At 50.7% G+C, this 21514-nt stretch overlaps 1 protein-coding gene across 5 annotated transcripts in view; it reads right to left on the bottom strand.

Moving 5' to 3' along the window:
• Positions 1 to 21514, bottom strand: part of PRDM16 (PR/SET domain 16) — a 276384-nt gene that overhangs the window by 23577 nt on the left and 231293 nt on the right. For all 5 annotated transcript variants that reach the window (XM_060199937.1, XM_060199938.1, XM_016191028.2 and 2 more), the window contains exons 5-8: positions 13019 to 13121; positions 6355 to 6568; positions 4104 to 4251; positions 3662 to 3815 (exon numbers count right to left, since the gene is read on the bottom strand). In XM_060199937.1, coding sequence (XP_060055920.1) covers positions 3662 to 3815; positions 4104 to 4251; positions 6355 to 6568; positions 13019 to 13121 — 619 coding nt within the window. The remainder of the gene's footprint in view (positions 1 to 3661; positions 3816 to 4103; positions 4252 to 6354; positions 6569 to 13018; positions 13122 to 21514) is intronic.

Genomic DNA, 21514 nt, shown 5'->3' with positions numbered 1-21514 from the left:
CTTTTCTTTATCTTTTCTCCTTGTTTTTCCAACCTGGAAAGGACACACACACACACACACACACACACACACACACACACACACACACACACACACCTGCCTGTGTTTCTCCCTGCAGGGCCCCTTGCTTCCTCAGCCTGCCCAGTGGAAGCTGAGATTACACTGCATCCCTGGCTCCTGTGTCACCCCATGGCCTCAGCTGCTCCAGCTGAGTGCATGGCCCTGGGACACTCAGGTTCTTAATCACAGTGTCTATTTATAAGAGCTGCCCTACCTCTCCCAGTATCTGGCATGGTGGGAAGTTTTCAAGGCTGAAGAGGGAAGTGTTGCCTCATTTAATCAAATCTGCCCTTTTTTGGAGGCCACTGATCAGAGATGGGAACCTTCTATAAATACTCCCAGATTACCCCCCCACTCCACCCCCACCCCCAGGCATCAGGAAGGATTGAGCAGCAGCCCAGCATTCTTGGATGAATAGGGCCATTCCCAGGCCCTGCCACAGAGGCACCCTCTCTGTTCCCCTCTGTCAGTACCTTGTTGGTGGCTGCTGTCACCATGTGCTAGGGACCTGATGCTTCCTTTCTGAACAGGTCATGGGATTTGAATTCACCCCTCACATCCAGCTTGGCCTATTGCCAGGTTCAGCTGTGGTCTGGAGGGGTTCAGAGACCACACTGTACACACCCAGCCTGGTTTCTAAGATTTGGCCAACCCTAGCTGAAAGAAATGCTCACAGCCAGGCTGTGTTTGGGTCTCTTTTTCACAGGTCCAAGGGGAGAACAGGCACAGATGAGAGAGGCTCAGGCCCCTGGGCAGATATGTTCACAGGGTACAGCATGAACTCCAGTCCTGCCAGAGGGCTCGGGCCCTGTCAGCTTGGGGGGGAGGGCTACTCCCACCAACCAGAGGCTCAGGGTCTAGGGCAGGAGCCATAAAGCAGGACAGAAGGGAGCTTCATCCCCTTCCTTCTTCCCTGAGGCAGTGAGGGGCACAGGGGGGCAGGCTGGTCACCTCTGGGGACAGCTGTAGCCTTGGCAGGACCAGGGAACACAGGGCCCCTCAGGAGCCCAGTGTATGGGTGACCCCCACATGGGCAAGAACACTCCACTCAGGTTCCCATTGTCAGAAGCTCTCTCCCCTCCCCCCCCCCCCCCACCGCCACTTGCACTGACAGAGGGAGCCTGAGAGATGTGGAGCTTTCAAGCTAGACTGGGCATATCCCAATATCACTCAAGCCAAAACCTTGCTGTCTTCTCAGCCATGGTGAGACAGGGTAGCCATGCCCAAGGCACTTTCAAGGATGCCAGGATGTTGGGGACAGAATAGGGGTTCCTATAACCCACCTGGCATCAGTCTGACCTGGCTACCCTGTGCTTACTGACAGTGAGGCGAGCAGCTGAGAAGTCCCCAGAGGAAGACACCTCTAGACCTTGATCACCACAGGCAAAAACCTCTAAGCTCAGTAACCAGCTCTGAGCCCACTCAGTAGAGATCCAAGATGCATGTAAGTCATGCTGGTGTGTGAAAGCATGGCACAGCATTGTCCAGGTATTCATCTAGACTCCATCTGGATAGCAATGATGAGCCCTAAATTCCATCAATCCCAGTGTGCTTGAAATTTCATCCATGGGGGAGCAGATGGCTCACACAGTAGAATGCACATATCGCCATGCACAAAGACTTGGGTTCAAGCCCTAGTGCCACCACATGGAAGCACTTGCAGGGAGGAAGTCTTGTGAGTGGTGGAACAGGACTGTGGTGTCTCTCCTTCTATAACTCTCTCATCTCTATCCAGAGGGAAGAAAACAGAAGCCACCAAGAGTCAAGCAGACATTAAGTCCCAAATATAGCCCTGGGGGTGGGGTAGAGCTTCTTGAGACTCCAGTGTCAGATTGTCTTCCCTTGTGCTTAAGCATAAAGAATCAAGAGACAAGGGCCAGTGTAGTGGCACACTTGGTAAGCACACGTTACCATATACAAGAGCCGGGGTTCAAGTTCTCCTGTCCCCCAACAGCAGAGGGGAACCTTCATGAGTGCTGCAGGTTCCTCTCCTCTCCTCTCCTCTCCTCTCCTCTCCTCTCCTCTCCTCTCCTCTCCTCTCCTCTCCTCTCCTCTCCTCTCTGTCTCTCCCCCACCTCTCCCCGGATCCCTTTCTATTTTTCTCTGTCTCTATTAGAAAGTGGGGCAGGGGGGAGGCCACCAGGAATAGTAAAATGGTCTACATGTAGGCACAGAATCCCAGAGATAATCCTGATGACAAAAATATTTATTAATAAAACATAGACTTCTTCTTTGTGTTAGACCTCCCTGTGTCTATCTCCTTAATTTCTATTTGACAGAGAAGATTGTAGAACCCTCTGGGGATTATTAACAGAAATGGCTCAGCAGAAGCTTCCACAGCCATGACTCAGCACAATCTTCTAGGAAAATGACAGTGAGGTCTGTGCCATGGTAAGCACAGTGACTCAGCACTGAGCTATAGTGATAGTGACTCAGTGTGACACATGCTTTGTGGGCATGTGTGATGTGCTGACTCATCAGATTCCCAGGTGAGAGCTCAGCAGCTTCAGGGTGTGAGGGGGCCGTCAGCATTGAGGTGGGCAGAGATGGGCAGCAAGGACACTTCTGTGACCTTCACAGCCACTGGGTCTGGCCACTGCTGGCCCACAAGGCCATGGAAAGCTGGTTCTTTGCCTCTCTGTCCTTGCTTATCCTCAGCTTTTTTTTCTTTTCAGATTTTTTAAAATTATCTTTATTTATTTATTGGACAGAGACATCCAGAATTAAGAGGAGGGGGGAGATGGAGATAGATATATATAGAGAGAAACCTGCAGCACTGCTTCACCATTTGTAAAGCTTTCCCCCTTCTGGTGGAGTCTAAGGGAACTCAGGTCCTTGTGCATTGTAATATGTGTGCTCAGTCAGGTGCACCACCACCTAACCTTCTCATTCAGCTTCTGTGTCCTCAGGCCCCAGGGCTCCCAGCCCCTCCCTGCCCTTCCATCTGTCCTTAGCCTATCTGCTCAGAAAAGCCACCTGCTATGACCAGCAGAGCACACACATTAGATGTGCAATGACCTGGGTTCCAGCCGCTGTCCATCATGTAGGAGCGCCTGCAGAGGGAAAGCCTCATGAGTGATGGGGTGGCACTATGGTGTCTCTCCTTTCTTTCTGTGTGTGTCTCTTTCTTCCCTTCTGCCTCTTACCCTCTGTCTAGAGGAAAGAAAACAATGTCCACCAAGAGCAGTGGAGTAGTGCAGGTACTGAGCCCTGGTGATAACCCTGGTGACAAAGAAAGAACAAGAAAATCCACCTGTCCATCATGACAGGAGCAGTGACACTGGCTGCCATCCAGAACTGGGGAAGCACCCTGAACTGCACCCTCAGGTGACACATTGTCACAGGTATCATATCAGTGCCATGAGGACACTAGCCCTCACGTTGGGCCTCAGGGGGAGAGGTGCCACAGAGGGTCCACCCACTCATCTCTCACCCATGGCCATTATAGGGACAAGCCTAAGGGGAAGCAAGGGGGCAAGAGGATAGTAAGGACGAAGTGAGAGGGACCAGAAGGGTAGCACCTCCACTGAGACTTCACCTGGCCTACCAAGGTTCTGCCCCTCACACACTGGGAGACTTCTATGGGGGCTGAGGCACTTACATATGAAAGGTTTGACGGTGCTGTGGATGTGCTTGTGCTGCTTGAGGCCGGAGGAGGTGGCGAAGGTCTTACCGCAGTCAGGACAGGCGTGGGCTCGGGCACCTACGTGCTGGGACCGGATATGCCGCTGCAGGTTGCTGGGGTCAGTGAACACCTATGGCAGGGAGAAGGCAGAGCTCAGAAAGTGCATCAGTACACATGCAGTGACAGCAGAAGACCCCAGGGTCCAGGCCAAGGGCTCTGGGTTGCAGTGGCCCCTAGCCTCTCCTTCCACCTGGGCTAGGTCAGGACTGAGAATGGGCTGCACCCATTTCCACTGAGCCCTGTGCCCTAGCTTTCCTGTGCCCCTTCCTCCCAGGTAGGCTGAGGCCAATGGGACTTGGGAGGTAGCTTTCCCACCTCTGCTGCAGGTGCTATGGGGCGGGGAGGGAGCAGCACCCACCTTCACACAATTTTCACATTCGAAGCGCTTGCCACTGTCATGGGACATCTGGTGGCGGATGAGGTTGGACTTCCAGTTGAAGGCCTTGGGGCACTGGTCACACTTGTATTCCCGTTCCTCCGTGTGGACAATCATGTGTTGTTCCAAACTGCAGGAGGGGGCAATGGGTCAGCTGTGGCTATCTGTCCCCCATCTGAGAGGGAGGGCTCACCCTGAGCACCTTTGCTGGGCACTGCCACCACTCCCACCTACTTGAAGTGAGTGAGGACTTAGGAAAAAAGTTTTGTGTGGCCCTGAACCCTGGGTGAGCCCCCCAGTGCCTCATCCTGCCTGGTTGGTAGCTGCTGGGCAGCTGAGTCAGGCCCTCACATACACCCCTGGAGTGGTCAGGAGTGGCCAGGAGCCATGGTCAGGGGGGAAGACCCCAGCTTCCCAGGGGGCTAGGGCGCCAGAGTGAACCAGTAGCTTGTAGCTCCTCTAGGGGAGGCCTGCTGCTCCCCTGGCCCAGGTACAGACGGTTAATCTTCATGAGCATGCAGCAATACATCAAGGCCCTTAATTATGAGCCCAGCCATCCATTTCGATCAGAAACGCTTGGTTTTGGAGTGCTGGCAGATTGTATCTTTTCCCCTGTTGTTAATTGTGATTTATGTGTTTATGGAAAGAAAATACAGACTCTCTTGTGTGGTGGCATGCTTGCCACCAAGGGCCCTGAGGTTTGCCCAAAGGCTGACTCTTCACCACCTGCTCCAGGCTGGGGGTGCCCTACCCCAGGGAGACTGCTCAGTGCCCTTACTTCTGCATCCATCCAGCAGCCCATGAGGGTTTCACTTTGACATGGCAGGTGTCCCCAAGGGGACTCTTGGGGGCAGAAGAGGCACCCAGGTAGGATGGTACCCTGGTTCCCTGGGGCCGCAAGCCACAAGCTCCAGCCCCCTCCCCTGGACCCCATACCAGCTCTTCTTTCCTAGGGATTATGCTGGATCCCTGCTTTCAGGTCCTAGGAGGGTCAGTCAGTGACAGCCTGACCATGTCATAGCCTCTGGCACCAAGTGCCCAGGACTGAGGGGGAGGGGACAGAAGGGTCCACCTGCAGGGAGCACAGGAGCATAGGAGCATGGAAGCACAGGTAAGAAGTGAGGACCTTTTTTGTTGTTAGGACTTCACTGCCCTGGGTTGGCTTTCTCAGACAGAGATGGAAATGATGGAGATGGATATATGGAGAGAGAGAGAGAGAGAGAGAGAGAGAGAGAGAGAGAGAGGAGGGAGAAAGATATAGAGGGAGAGAGAGAGAGAGAGATACAGAGACAGAAGGAACCACAGCATCCATGCTTCTTCCAGTGCAGTGGAGGTTGAGCTAAAACCTGGGCTGCCCATATAGTGAAGCAGCAACTATCCAAGTGAGTTATTTTGCCCCAATCTTCATTTCTTTTTAAAATTTTTTATTTATTTATTTTTACTGTCACCAGGGTTACCACTTGGGGCTCAGTGCCTATATGATGAATCCACCAGCCATCTCCCCCTTTCCTATTTTTATTAGATAAGACAGAGAAAAATTGGGAGGGGAGGGGGAGATCAAAAGGGACAGAGAAAGACACCTGCAAACCCACTTCACCACTCATGTAGCTTCCCCCTGCAAGTAGGGAGCAGGGGCTCAAACTTGAGTCCTTGTGTATAGTAATGTGTACTCTTAGTCAGGTATGCCACAGCCCCCCCCCCCCCATCTACATTTCTTGACTTCTTTTCAGCTGGTGTCTACAGCCCAGTCTGGCTGTTCACTGTTCAGGTCCTGGGGCCAGTGGCATCCCCCTCTGTGGGCCTACCTGTCTTTGGTAATATAACACTAACACAGGTCCAGGGAGCCCAGATGGGGAGGCCAGGTGACAGGGCATGTGGGTTTGGTGTGCATGCTGCCACCCCCACTCCAATAGGCCTCCCCTGTCTTCAGAAAAGTGGATTTCCACTGATGGACGTGTTTCTCATGTCCACATAACCAAGACCACTGTTTCAGAAAGAAGCTGGACCAGCAGACTCCACAGAACTGCTCTTTTGGGTCGATTCTGTGTGTCTCTGGTGTTGGGTGAGTAGACTTGGCTATGGGACCCTCAGAAGTGCTGGCTTGGAGGGGGCCCTGCCCATTTTATTCCTGGGGTCTTTGCCTGTCAATATGGGTCTGGCTGAAGAACAGGGACAGATGAGTACCTTCTTAGGACACTGTCAGGATTATGGGTCGGGGGAGGCTGAGGAGTACCTGTATTTGGTGGGGAACATCCGCTCACAGTCCTTGCACTCATGGGCCTGGCCGTCACTGCCCGTGCTGCCCAGCCCTTCAGTGGGCAGCTCCTGGCTCAGGCCCTCATACAGTGCCGTCCCCACTGCACTGCATGCATACTTCCTGTGGCGCCGCAGGTCCAGCTTGGACTGGAAGAGCTCATCACAGGACTCACAGCGAAACGTTGGTTCCTCTGCAGGAGAGAGAAAGTGTACATGGTGGGGCTGCCTTCAGAGGGCCAGCAGGAGTCCACAGTGTGTGCCTCCCCCAAGTCTTGCACTGCAGGGGCCCTGGTCCCCTCAGGTTTCCACCCTGGGGTCCAGGACTAGGGGCCCAGAGAGCTGGGGTCTGCCTCACAGGAGGGTGGGCACTCTGTCCCTGTCTCATGATGCTGTGGCTAGAGCAGGTCCTATGCTTGCTCACTTGGGAGCTGAGGAGAGAGCCAGGCCACATGCTTTGTTTATGAATGAAAAGGCCGCCAGAGCTCTAGCGCAGATCATAAATTATTGTTGTCAAGGTCAAACAAATTTTAAAAAGGGGCAGCCATTACTGTGTTTATGAGGAGGCATCCTGACCACCATGCCAAGCCAGTCAGCTGGGAGCTGCAAGCTTCCTGAAGGGACAGCCTTTTAGACTGCCTCCTCCCTCTCCACTGTCCCTCCCATGCACTTGCTTCACAGTGATGTCCCCCATGTCTAAGAGGATCCCACATCCCTCCTGAGGCTGGAGAACACTTGCACCGAGGGCTTCTGTGCAGAGGAGCTGAAAGGCAAGCATGCTCGCGGCCCAGGGGTGTGTGCACACCAGCTTCTGCTTATGTCTGCACCTGCCATGGCATTTCCCCTGATTATGGTCATTCCTGATCATGTGTGCCCATGTTCATGTTGGCATGCATGTATCTGCATGTGCACACATATGAATGTGACTGTGCATGTATTTTCTCAGTGAGGCTGCAGATGTGAGAAGTGTATCACACACATGTCCACATGTGATCAAGCAGGTCTACTCTTTGGCATATGTGAGCACTTTTTCATGTTCATGTGTACATGCACTCCTTGTGTGATGGTGTGTATGTTTTGAGAATGCACGTTCATGTTGTGTGTGAACATGTATGTATAAATAACACATTAAGCATGCATACACAGTGGTCAGTATTGCATTATATAGCATATACTTTCATTTGTATTATGTGTGAATGCATACACATTTGTGCGAGTGCATATACGATACATCTGTGCAGGATATGTAACTGTGTGTAAGTGTGCATGGAGACTGTCAATATATTTAAAAAGCATTTATTAATGAAAGAGAGAGTAAGAGAACAAACCAGAGAGCATCCTTCTTGGTCCATTTGATGCCAGGACTTGAATCCAGGACCTCATGCTTGCAAGTCAGGTGTACCTGTGTTTCTGTATATATGTGAATGTGTGTGCTTCTGTTCACATGTGTGGCTACAGTGTGCCTGTATGTGAACAGTGAATGTGTATGCATGTCTGAATGGCTGTGTGAGTGTGTGCATGTGTGATGCCAGGTGTGAGTGTGTGTCCTCCTGTGCCAGGCCCAGATGCCCAGCCCTGAGCAGTTTGGGTAGGGACTTCCCAAAAAGGGGCAGGAGGTATGGAGGCAGGGAGGTGAGGACTTCCCCCTGCCTTCCTGGTTTCATCAGGCACTGGGAATATCTGGGTGTGCTGAGGAGGGCTGGGTGGTGCAGGGTGAGGGTGGAATGCGATGGGGAGGAGGACCTATGAGCCTGGAAACTTCTCTGAGCACTGGATGCAGGCTCTGCTTCAGCATATGGCCAGAATATAACCTAAGCCAGCATCCCCTGGAGTGGGGAGGAATCAGAGCCCCTGACACCCAAGTACAGACTCTCTTAGTAGCTGGCACTGAGCTACCCAGGGCCAAGTCTCTGGGTGGCATCCATGGTTGTGCCAGCACTGCATCACCAAGTGTGACTTCCATCCTGCCTTTGAACAGAGGCTGAAGGGGAAGACTGCTGGATTGAGAAGAGGAGGTGACTGGGCAGCCTGGGTCCAGTGTCAGGACTGCTTCCCACAGTGGACCTGCCTCCCAAAACACTCCATGCACAGAGAAAGCAAGAGTCAAGGGAAGGAGTCTGGGAGTCAGGTTATAATATCCAGTGACTCCTGGGGAATTTTGATAGTATGTGTGTGGGGGGGGGGGGTGGGGGTGGCTCTTAGCTCAGACTTCTTGGGCTTAGAAGGCTTTGCCTCCAGCAGTCCCAGGAAAGGCCCCATGCAAGCTTGTTCTGGAAGCATGTTGAACTGCAGAAAAGATCTGGAAGCAGCACCAGGAGCCATAAGCAATTGCTTGTAGCACAGGAGTGGACAGGACATTAGACCTCCCCCTGGGCAGAGTGGCTGGGCATTGGAGGTGGGGGCTATGTAAGCGAAACAAGATGTAAAACCAAGTGACCCAAGTGTTGGGAGCCCAAATATAACACTAACACAGGTCCAGGGAGCCCAGATGGGGAGGCCAGGTGACAGGGCATGTGGGTTTGGTGTGCATGCTGCCACCCCCACTCCAATAGGCCTCCCCTGTCTTCAGAAAAGTGGATTTCCACTGATGGATGTGTTTATCATGTCCACATAACCAAGACCACTGTTTCAGAAAGAAGCTGGACCAGCAGACTCCATAGAACTGCTCTTGTGGGTCAATTCTGACTGCCCCCCACACCCTTGCCCCTAGCTTTTATTACATTTAGGACTCATGAGTGAAAGCAGAAGGTGAAATCTTAGAATAGAAATGAGACACCAGCCCCCACCCACCAACTAGGTCTCCCTGTTGTGACTTGGCACTTGCGTTGAAAATGAAGTCCAGCTCCTTCCTCACCCTAAAGGCATTTGAGGGAGCTCTGGAGGTGCTGGCACTGACACCAGAGATAAATGTCACCTCTTTCTCTTTCTCCAACCCACCATGAACCCAAGCTTGTCCCTGTGGAAGGACAAAGCCAGTGAGGGCTGTGCCTAGCCACCTAGTTATGTGTAGTCTTCTGACAGGGTTCAGAGCCTCTAGGCAGGGAAGGACAGCAGTGAACTAACACCTGAACCTGTGGGGCCTGGCAGTAAGGACCCACCACCCCTGAGTGCTTCCCCACATAGTACACTCCATTTCCAGGATGAAATAAAAGATTGTGTTATTATCAATTCACTGGGGTTTACAGTCAACAATATTTATACACCTTTCCCATATTTGGGAGCTACTCTCTTCCCTGATCTAGCTTTCTGGTCCTTTTTCAAGCATGACATCATCTCCCCAGACAATAACTTGGATCCACCTGCATATCAGATTTCAGGCTCAGGGGAAAAAAACAAACTAGTATAGCCACAGGCCCTTTGGAATATAACTAAAATATGCCTACTAGCTATTTACAAAACAGAGACCCTCCTCCCAACTCTTCATGTGCACTATTCTAGCCTTTAGGTTCATGATTAGTCAACAATTTGTTTGGCTTTATATGTTAACTCTCTTTCAGCCACCAGGTTCCAGATGCTAGCATGATGCCAACCAGACTTCCCTGGACAGACAACCTCACCAATGTGTCCTGGAGCTCCAATTCCCCAGAACCCTGCCCCACTAGGGAAAGAGAGAGGCAAGCTGGGAGTATGGATCAACCTGTCAATGCTCATGTTCAGCACGGAAGCAATTACAGAAGCCAGAACTTCCACCTTCTGCATCCCACAATGACCTTGGGTCCATACTCCCAGAATAGGAAAGCTATCAAGGGAGGGGATGGGATGCGGAGTTCTGGTGGTGGGAATTGTGTGGAGTTGTACCCCTCTTATACTATGGTTTTGTCAGTGTTTCCTTTTTATAAATAAAATAAAATAAAAAGATTGTGTTATACGGGGCTAGCAAAATAGCTCCCTTGGATAGTGCACTGTTTTGCCATGCACTTGACCCAGGTTCAAGCCCAATTCCCACCACATTGAAAGAAGCTTTGATGCTGTAGTCTCTCTCATTTCTCAACTTTCTCTCTTTAAAAAAAGGTTATTTTATGTCATGGTTACAGTTTACTGTCATGCTCTGTAATTTGTATTCAATTACTCCATGCTCTTTCATATCACGCATGGTATCTGTTTGCTTCTAGAGCCTTCCACAGGATACAATGCCTCTCCTTGACCTTTCTCAGAGAGGGAATGGGCTCACTATCATGAACCTTTCTTAAAAGAAAAGCATATCTGAATGAAAATGATTTCCCTTCTTTTCTTCTAGAGAGTGAGGATGCCCCCCCCCCCAAATAGAAATCTCACCCCTCTTCTCTGAAAGAGTGAAAACAGAATAAAAAAGTCACCAGAACTAATGAATCTGAAAGTGGCTTCCCTGGGCTCTGGAGTCACTCGGAGGAAAATGGGAATCGCAATTTCTTTACAAAGTGGCAGCTCTGAAAGCCTTTCCTGCCCAGCAGCTGCAGGTCAGGGCTCAGTGTCCCCAGTGAGTTGGCAAAGGAGAGCAGGTCTGCTTTCCGGGGGTACACTTCCCCCCCAACCCTCCCCCCGCCCCGTCTCACTCCTCCTCCCCCTGCCAAAGCACAAAAGACAAAGCTAGTGATTCCCAACTGAACTCTCCTCCCTGTCCACCTCTGGTGTGTGTATGGGGGTGGGGGGGGCTGGGATCTGGGGCACAGGGCCTTCTGTTCTCCCCCACCCACTCCCCAGCCCCTGGGCAAGCAGCCTGGGGTCTGGCTTGTTGAATCTGCGCCCTGCTCTCCTCTCTCTGAAGTTCCATCAGCAACTTTTCATGGCAGAGCAGGAATGGCACAGAAAAATAAATCGGCGCCTAATGGCTTCAGAGAACCGAGGGGGACACAATTATGTGGCATCTACATGCTAATCTAGCAGACTGGAGGCTCAAAGGCTCTCAGGAACCCACTCCAAATTCCTGCCGTGATAAGGGCCCGCTGCATTGAACAGGGGCCTGGATAAAAGATTTTTTTTTTTATGATAATTATCTTAGTGAGGAACATTTTTGCATTTTCTTTCTGTGTGATTCAGAGTTTAACTGGGGGTAGGGGGGCTGGGGTGGGGGTAGCCCCGGGGAGGCACGGGAGCGATCTTGACAGCAGAGTATGAAAAAGTCAAATATTTGATGTTGGACTATTATGTGTGCGAAGCAATTAGCCTACAAACGGTTGATAAGTTATTAGGGAAAATGGAAACCTGGGTTATTTAAGACCGGGGGTTGGACTTTTCAAACCTTTTGGAAGAAAGAAATTGCATTCTTTTGAGGACTGGGCATGGCTCTGCAGTGGGGGAGATTCATCTTTCCGACTTCTCAAGTGGTCGCTAAGACTCAGAGGTTGTTTCAACAATTATTTTAAGGAAAACGAGGCCATCCCCCTCTGCTACCCCAACCTCAGCCATTTATTTTTCTTTTCTAGGAGGCCTAATTAAAACCAAACTTTAGAGGCATGTGCAGAGGCATCTGGCTTGTAAAAGTGCCCTTGTATGTGTGTGGGGGGGAAGTGATGCTTTTCTTTTGACCACTCAGGGATGTGAACTGTCTGGCCATGGAGATGGGGTTGAAGGCAAACCTCTCTAAGTCTACTCTCAAACCCTCCCAACACCCAACTCCCTGCTCCTAGCTTAGAGAAACACACAACCACTGGTACTAATCATTCAACCTTGCTGGGTTTGGAGGGGAGGGAGAAAAGAAAGAATGGAAGGAAAAACCCTTACCCTATGCTCCAGATGGCTTTCCCAGCAGGAGCAGAAGCAGCAGCTTAGAGAGGACAGGAAAAAGAGCCTGTGGACCTATCCCCTCTGTGGTCTCATTCAAATTAAGGAGTTATACTGTATCCCCTGCAGTGTCTGCCCCACTGTAGCACTGTGGCCATCTTTGATGGCCGGAAGTGTCTTCCACCCAACTGTCCTCACCATGACTCACACACTGTTCTGAGACTTTCCCCTCTCATCAGAGTCCACAGCACCAAAGCTTCCTTTCTTCAATGGAGTTGCCACTCACTCTGCCTTCCATCTGGATTTGAACCTGGACCAGGCATGTGGCTAAGCAGCATACTACCCAAGCGAGCTATTTTACTGGGCCCTGACTTTTTGCTTTTAGTGGTAGATGGGCAAGACTTTCAAAGCCATACAGAAGAGGAAACTTCTTTTGGCAATTCTGGAGGAGTGCAAGCTCCCAAGCCATGAATTGAGTTGGTTTTTTCTCTCTCTTTCCCACTCTCTATTTTTTCTTTCTTTCATTTTTTTTCTTTTATCATTCATCGTGGGATTAAAGTCATTGGCACCTGGGTTCAATTTGTAGATCATCTCCCTGTGATATTCCCCCAATAAGTGTCTGTAGATTTCTTTCATTTTTTTAAGTAACAAGGAAAGCAGGTGATGTTGATCTGATAGCACTGAAAATAATAATATGGTTACCTCCCCCACCCCCTTAAAATTCAATGCTGATTCCACACACTGTCCACTCCATCTAATGTACTTCAGGGCCCAGCCAGGAGAGCCCTAGGCAGGAGCAGCCAGCCTCTAGGCTCTGGCGTTGGATATCTGTGAGAAGCACCAGACCTGCCCAGGGTCTGGATGGGTCCCCTGGCTCTGGGTTACAGCAGCTGGGGCCATGAGGCTGAAGCCTCTGCCTGGGGGGTGGGGGGAGGTGTGCTTACCATCCAGATTGGAGGGCACAGTCCCGAGGGTGAAGGCAGTTTCCTTCACGTGCACCAGCAGCTCCTCCCCTGGCTCGATGTCCTTGATGACTTTATAATAAATCTGGGAAGAAAGATAGAGAGCATGAGCCTTGTGGTCCTGGAGAGGGTGGACTGGCTCTCTCTACACCAGGGGGTGGGGGGTAGAGGTGGAGAAGTTGGGCTGCTGGTCGAGTGACCTCCCTTCCAATAACTACTGAGAGGGTCCCTCTAGAACCTTGCCAAATGTGTTCAAGAGGGTTAGAGATCCTTTTTGATGTTTTTTCCTTATATTGGGCAAGGAGTAGGAAGAATTAAAGGGATGAGGATTCGCCTCAAATTTCCCAAGCAGGTCCTGTCTTAACAGGAATAATTGGGCAAGGTTCTTTCTCTATCAAGAACTGGGCTGGGGATGATGTTCAGGGGGTACATTGGGTGCTATGGAGTGTCCATGAACTCAGATAAAGACATTGTGCTGTCAGCAAGGGGATCAAGTGGCTCCCACACATCTAATGCCCAATGAGGGTCTAGGAGTGGGGACACCCTTAAAAACAGGCCAAGTGGGATGGGGCCCAGTCTAGACTCTGTAGCTTGGAGCATGTCATCAGGTCCTAGAGGAGGGGATTCAGAATATCAAACTGTGCACTCCTGAAAATACACTCCTATATGGTAGGCGGCCAAGAGCTAGACACCTCAGTGTGGGACAAGGCGATATGGGATAGCACCCAGGGACAGACACTGTAACTGAGTGTCTCTGGGAGAAAATCCAGGCCTCTTTCATCTATGCCAAACCCTGCTTGGGGTCTGATGTCCCTGGAGGCCATTGACATAGGTACTGTGGGTAGGGGTGGTACGTATTCCTCATGACAGTGGCTGACAGTGGAGGACCCAGCCTTTTACATTGCAAAGACCTGTGACTGGTTGCCACCTAATCAGAGTGACCATCAGTGGCCAGAAGCCTGCAGGCCCAATGACAGCACTGGCCAGAGGAGGGCAGCTGTGGTGTGACACTCACATGGAGGACTTATGCTCAGGTGTTAGCCTGGTCTCCCAGCAGAGCAAGGCCTGGAGGCTTCCCCAAAGCACACAGCCAGGCTCCCTACACCCCCCCCCCCCAACATCTGGAAGGCTGAACTTCCTGATCACCTGTGGAAGGGACTCCTTTTGTTCAGGCCAAGTCTAGTGGTGGATGCCTAGGCAGCCCAGTGGGTCCTCAGATCCAAAGACAGTGAAGAGCTCACAGATGTCCACAGAGACAGCCTCCCCCCCCCCACTTCCCCATATATCTGTACAGGTTTCCCAGGACACTCTGGCAGGGAAACCACACAGAAAGAGCAGAAAGGCCCCTGTATGCATGCCAACCACATGCAGAGTCTCTTGCCCCTGCACTCAGTATCTACTTTATTGGGCAACCAGTAAGGTTTTTCTTTTTTAAGTAAGGAGACTTTAAAAAGAAGAAATAGAGGCAGAGCCATACTAAACTTTCTGATTTAGCTAGGTGATATTAATATCCCAGGTTGGTATCAGCTTGCCTGAGAAATTGCAACATGTCTGGGGATTGTCATTAAATATCCAAGGAACCACAAACCCTGTTACCCCCCAGACTCCAGGCCTTCAGTGGGGGAGTAGGAGTGATTACTAAGTAGGGGCAGGAGGCATTCACCTGGGCATCTGCATCCAGCAACCCCTCCCATACACACAACAACGGTGTTGGGGGGCTCAGGACCCTGTTGTCTGAGGCAGCACAGCAGCTGGGACAGGAGAGGACATTTAGAGGGCAATGAGGACCCAGTCTATACCCCTCCCACTCAGGTACTGAGTCTCCAGCTCCCAAAGGCCAGGACACTGCTAAGCAGAGCCCCCAGATCCACATAGCATGGCTGCTGGCAAGGCAGGAAGGGCTGTGTCTGTCTCTGCCTCCCCCACCCAAGGGCCACTGGCCTAAGGGGGGGAGTACCCCCTCTGGAAGGTCTCAGGTCTCTTGGGACCAAGGCACCCACGAGGACTTATTATTTCCTTCTCCACACTATGCCTCCCTTAAAACGCCCTCTCTCCTCCTCCCCCTCCAAGGTGGCTCCCACTCTATGTACCCACAACCCCTACTCCAAGCCCTTTCCTCCAATCTCTTCTGTCTCCTTCTAAGAAATGTCCCCAGACCACAGGAAGCCCCCACCTCTGCACCTAGACAGCAGAGATCCGGCCTCAGCCCCTCCCAAGTCCTGGGGCTTTGCACCCCACCCTTGGCCCCAGGGCCCCTGGGCATGTTCCTCCATCACCAAGGAGACCTAGGCCCAGTCTCCCAGCTCCTAGTGGAGCAGGGGTGGGGGAGGGGTGTGTTTGTGGAGGAGTCGAAGCCACCAGTAGCTGAGGGAGGGTGGGGCGAGCTGGGGGTGGGGTCTGGCAGGATGGGGCACCTCCTCATGGTGCTTGGAATCCCGGAGTTAGCTGGCTGGAGTGGGCTAAGCTCTGGCCACCAGGGCGGCAGGCCGACAGTCGTGGCGCCTGGACTTTGAGCCAGAGACAGGAATTAATAGATATTAGAGCTAATCGCTGCACAGGGCCGAGCTGGGGTGGGGCAGGGGCGTCCGGACCTGCTGCCCCAGGAAGAGGGGGCTCTGCGGTGAGAAGGAAGCAGAGCCAAGTACCAAACCCCGCTGCGGACTACGAGCTTCCTCCACCGCCGCGGGGTCCACAGAAGCAGTGGGGACGGGGACCAGCTTCAGGCGGTGGAGGCCTCCTGGGTTCCCTGGCCACGGGGTGGCTGGCGAGAGGCGGCAGCCGAGGACAAAGGCCCGCCCCTGGGGACCGCGGCTCCAGGGCAGAGCAGAGCGGCCCTCCGCGGGGCTACAGGACATCCAAGCCCCAGCACGTTCCTGCAGCCCTTGGTTACCTTTCTTCATGGCTGTGCCTCTTGGCCGGTCAAGCTCAGAGAACGGGGCCCAGTTAGCATCAGGGCTGGGTGAGTTGTCTCAAGAGGGAGCAAGAAAGAGAAAGAGAGAGAGAGAGAGAGAGAGAGAGAGAGAGAGGTGTCTGGCTGATGCCCTTTGGTCCCTGTCAGCACAGGGGAGGGCTCAGCCCAGGAAGGACAAGGAACTGGCATTTAAATTACAGCATCTAAGTCAGTCTCTTTGCTGCCTTTTCCTGAACAGTCGCCTCCCTGCAATTGTTGGAATTTTGTCCCCTGGGCCAGGTTGGCCTGGGTGCCTCTACTTTACCATTGAAGGTGAGAAGTTGAGAGCTGCAGCCCCCACTGAGGGCCAGTGACCTCAGGGTGAAACCTGTTTCCACCATCCAGTTGCTCTTAGGAAGAAATAATGATTATACTGAACATAAGTGGACACCCCCAAGACAGCTCCTCAGCATGACCACTGGATTTATCGTCATCCTGTCTGTTTCTTCCCTTTTTGTCCCTCTCCACACACAAAAAGGCCACTCCTTGTAGTAAGCAGAGCTCTGGGGCAAAAATGTAGCAATGTCTTCCACAAAGGGGGGTGGGGGAGGTCCTGAGAAAAGTCAACTCTGCATCTAGGCTGAGCCACTTAAGCAAATGAAATGAACATTGCCTCCTGCCCTCCTTCCCACAACAGCTTTCTTCAAAAACAGAGCAATAGTTCAAGTTCATCATGATTGTCACTTTTTATCAGACTGAGCTCAGTCTGCTAGACCACAATTGAACCAGAGCTCCCAGGTTCAATTCCTGGCACCATCTTAAGCCAGAACTAAGCAGTGTGTGCTCCCTGTATTTGTCTGTCTGTTCGTCTCTCTCCACCCTCTCTCTTTTCTGTCTTTCTCATAACACATAGATAAATCTTTGGAAAATATTTTAGTTCAAGAAGGAGTCTCGTCCAGTTTACCCATAGTGGAGAGCAGTGGAAAACAGAACTTGGGGAGGGGAGCTGGCAGGTGGAAGGGTGCTGCACACACATCTTCCGTTACTGAACAGAGCACTTCCTCAGGCAGAGCAAGCTGCCTACTTACACCCCCTTCTGACCATCTGGGACACTTTCAAGGAGTGTGTAGATAAAGCAGATTAATCCCCCTCCCCCATCATCTCAGGATTCAGTTGTGTATGAATCTGAAAGCAGGAGAACAAGCATATTTCCTGCAAGGGGGTATCTGAACCCCACTGCCTCCCCTCAAAGAGCCAGGTGCAGAAACACGTGGCTGGTAGCTGGTGACCCTCCAAGAGGACATCTTCCTGGTGTCCCTAGGTTGCCTTGGTGCTTGGGGTCTTGGGAAGTATGCTGTGTAGCTTCAGTTTGCTATCCCCAAGCTGTGGGTACTGTAGGAGGCTGTGATTTGGAGCAGTGAGCCTTTGGGGCTGAGGACCACATTTGTCTCTGCCTGTCTTGCTGTGGCTATGAGCCAGGGCTCAGCTGCTGGACTGCCTTTTTTTTTTGGTTGTTTTTTTTGTTGTTGTTGCTGTTTGTTTGTTTTTTTTAGAAGGGAGCTGGAGGGGGGAAGAGAAGGAGCTGGGGGGGCATATAAAAGGTTGTAGGGGCATGCAAGCAGTTGAAGCAGTTTCTGCCAGTCTTTAGTCTTCATCTTATGCTGGTAAATATTCTGTCACTTTCCCGGCAGCCCAAACATTAACAAACAATTCCAGCCACTTACCTCATTCTTAGCTGTAACCTGGAGGATAATCTACATTATCATCTCCTGGCTCTTAAATGACTTCTTTATGGGGCAGGGGGGAAGAAGCTTTCTGTCAGAAAGCAAATAGGATGTATCTTTAAGGTCTTATATAGAAGGGCTAAGATGTATCTCCTCCCACCTACCTCCCCCAAAAAAGAACCTGACTTCATTTTTAAAGGTAAAACTATCTCTGATTTTTCAGGGCTCCCTTTTCAACTGGTCAGCTCATTTAAGGTTTGTGACGACTTATGAGTTGAAATTCATGGGGAGAGAAGGTCCCTGCCATATGTGGAACACACTACTTTCTACATCTTGTCCTTAAAACCATATCTCAGATCCATGCCCTAATGCTCATGGATGTAGTGACAACAAAAATTAATGTCCCTGGCCAACTGTGGCACTGAGTCAAGGCTTGGAAGCAGTAGGCTTTCTGTAGAAACAAGCATCGGCTACAGGGGGGCAGAGGGCAGAGAAGGTAGCCTTTGTCTGATGCCCCTTTGGGGATACCTGGTCCTGAGCCTTAGGCTGACCCATGCTCTGCCTGTGGAATGTCTGTGTGGCATTTCTCTGATGCCCAGGGAGCCCCAGATTGAGTGAGAGTCTTAGCCTCCCAAAGGCACACTAGGGTTCAGGGTCTGCTGCCTAATGCTTTGGTGATCTCAGTACTGGCATGGCTTCCTTGGCTCACCTGCCACTTGTCAACCCACCACCCTGCAGAGGAAGGAAGGAGAGGAGAGGAGAGAAGAGGAGAGGAGAGGAGAGGAGAGGAGAGAGAGGAGAGGAGAAGGAGAAAAGGCAAAGAGAGGAGAGGGAGAAGAAAAGAGAGGAGAAGGAGAGGAGGAGAGAGAGAAGAGGAGGGGAGAAGGAGGAGAGGTTAAGGAAAAGAGCTGAACTGTGAAAGACCTCCCAGCCTCCAATGGTGGGGGTGGGGAGCTTTCTTTCCAAGCTCTTCTTTTCTTTTATATGTTCATTTTTGCCACTAGGATTACCTCTGGGGCTCAGTGTCAGCACAGTTCCACCATCCCTGGTGGCTATTTCCTATCTATCTATCTATCTATTTATCTATCTATCTATCTATCTTATCCCAGGGCTTTATGCATGGCATTGTGTGCTCTCAATCAGTTGAGCCACCACCTGGTTCCCTTTTTTTTTTTTAACCATTATATTCAATCCTGCAGTGCAGACAGACCTTGTGTATGTCTCCAGAAACATTCCACACCTATTCATTTGCTTATAACTGAGAGAAGAAGCCATCTTTCCTCTGAGGTGAAGCTCTTGAATTTTCTGAAGGGGAGACTACTAGGAGTGGAAGAATGGGAAGGGGAGAGAAGTAGAGCTGGTTATGCCACTCAAAGAGTGAACGGATACCCCTACAGGTTCTCCTTTGCCTTCTATGGGCTGAACCCTGAAAGGTCAGCCAAGAAATCTCAGGAATCCCAGAAAATGTCCCTTAACTCTCTTCTTGACCATTTTGCTCCTAAGCAGCTTGGCTATCTTAAAACTGGTGTTGCTTTAGGGGGTACCTGAGGGCTCCCCCTGGGGGAGTACAGTCCCTGGTGATGGTGTAGGATGGGGGCTCACAGCCAGGGTCTTAGGGACCTGAATGTGGGCCTGGGAGCCTTAGTCCTGAATTACTAAGTGCAGAGCTGCCTCTCTCTTCTGGCTCATTTCCAGGAGCCTGGCTTGTGGAGCTTTTTCTTTAGCATTCAGAAACCCTCTCCTTTCAATCTCTTCTTATCTTGAGGTTCAAGATAGCATTTGTTCTGTTGGCACAGCAGTGATGTCCCCATGAAGACCAAGACAGGGGGGCCTGTGATGCTCTGCCCCCTCCCTGGCTGTGTGTATGTGGGAGGGATGCTATTTCCTACAGTGTGTGTGTGTGTGCATGTGGATTGTGTATCTGTATATGTGTGTGTGTATGTGTGTGAGTCTCTATACCCCCTATTTGTGTGTGTGTGTGTGTGTGTGTGTGTGTGTGTGTGTGTTGGGGAGGCTCCACAGGAGTCAGGAAATCCCAGTAGACACTATGGGATTACAGAAATCTGAGCAACCCCATTAGTAGCGTGTACTGTTTCCTTCTCAACAATAATGCTGCCTTAAAAAAAATCCCTATTTTATTAGCAGTATTTCAGGGATGCTTTTATTCCAGCTCACCAAAGATCAAGCACCCTGTTTCATAGCATCTTTAGTCTCCATAGTTCAGGGTCCTGATGGAAACACTTCCTGCTGAGGCTCAGTGGCCTTCCATCCAGGAGGGAACAAGCCAGTTTGAGGGAGATTTTAAAACTTTGTTTGGAATCTGGAAGACAGACCACAGGTAGAGCATATATTCTGCCATGCTGGAGGACCTCGGTTTGAGTCCTCCATACCACAGAGTAGAACCATGCATAGGGAAAGATGGGGTGGTGCTATGCTGTCTCTCCTCTCTGTGTCTGTGTCTGTCTGTCTCCCTCTCTGTCTTTCACCCCCTAGTTTGGGGTGGGAAATGTCTGGCCAGCAAGCTGTGTACGGCCCAAGAAATCATTAGTTCTGGCCCTGGCAAGGCAACCACAGGCAGGACTCAAAATTCAATAAATTTGGAGTGTTTTTTTATAGCAACATTAATTGTTAATTTAAGTTGATAATTTTGAATGATCTGAGAATGTTGTATAAATTTCCAAATGACTGTTGGTAGAAAAAAAAAAAAAGCTCCCCAAGCCTTGCTCTAGTTGGTGGAAAGAAGGAAGGGAGGAGGAGTCAGGAGGTAGTGCAGCAGGTTAAGTGCACTTGGAGCAAAGCACAAGGACAGGCATAAGGATCCCAGTTCAAGCCCCCTGCTCCCCACCTGCAGGGGAGTTGCTTCTCAAGCAGTGAAGCAGGTCTGCAGGTGTCTATCTTTCTCTCCCCCTCTCTGTTTTCCCAGCCTCTCTCTATTTCTCTCTGTCCTATTCAACAATGACAACAACAATAACTACAACAATAAAACAAGGACATCAAAAGTGAATAAATAAATTAATAAAGAAAAGAAAAGAAAAAAGAGAAGGAAGGAAGAATAAAAGAGCAGGCCAAGAGTGATGGAATTGTCAGGGGAGATGGCAAAAATTAAATTAATAAAATTAATTAATCACTAAAACATAGTTCAATCTCTACAAAACCTTTTTCAAAATTATGTTTCTAAGAGTCACATTACTCAGCCAATAAATATTTACAAAGAGTTTTTAGGTATCTAGTAGGTTTTCATGTTTATATCAGAATTTAAATATTACTAGTTTTATATTTTCCAAAGGGAGATGTGTTCCTTAAATTGCTCATTTTCCTTGATAGCTGACCTTCACAGCTGAAGCTTTAGACTGAGAAACCAAGCCTGAAAGTCCTCCTATGCTTCCCCTCACCCCATGCCTCATGCTGGCTCCTGGCACCCTGGACCATGGCTATCTGGCCACTAAATTTGCAGGTGCACATCTTTTTTTTTTTTTTTTAATTTTTTATTTAAGAAAGGATTAGTGAACAAAGGCATAAGGTAGGAGGGGTACAACTCCACACAATTCCCACCACCCAATCCCCATAACCCACCCTCTCCCATGATAGCCTTCCCATTCTCTAGCCCTCTGGGAGCATGGACCCAGGGTCGTTGAGGGTTGCAGAAGGTAGAGGGTCTGGCTTCTGTAATTGCTTCCCCGCTGAACATGGGCGTGCACATCTTAAGGGCATAATGGCAGACATCTCAGCTGCAAATGTCCAGACTGGTCTGTGGTGGTAGCCAGGAATTAGGGGTTTCTCCCTCAGAGGGCCAGGGGTTTGCAGTACCCTAGGTAGAAGAGTCATTCTGGCGTAGGCAATTTCACTCCACTGCTGCAGCTATTT

Source organism: Erinaceus europaeus, chromosome 10 (assembly GCF_950295315.1).
Source record: "Erinaceus europaeus chromosome 10, mEriEur2.1, whole genome shotgun sequence".
Classification (NCBI taxonomy): Eukaryota; Metazoa; Chordata; class Mammalia; order Eulipotyphla; family Erinaceidae; genus Erinaceus; species Erinaceus europaeus.
Note: the sequence above shows the minus strand (reverse complement) of the source record. Positions and strands in the feature narration are given on the sequence as shown.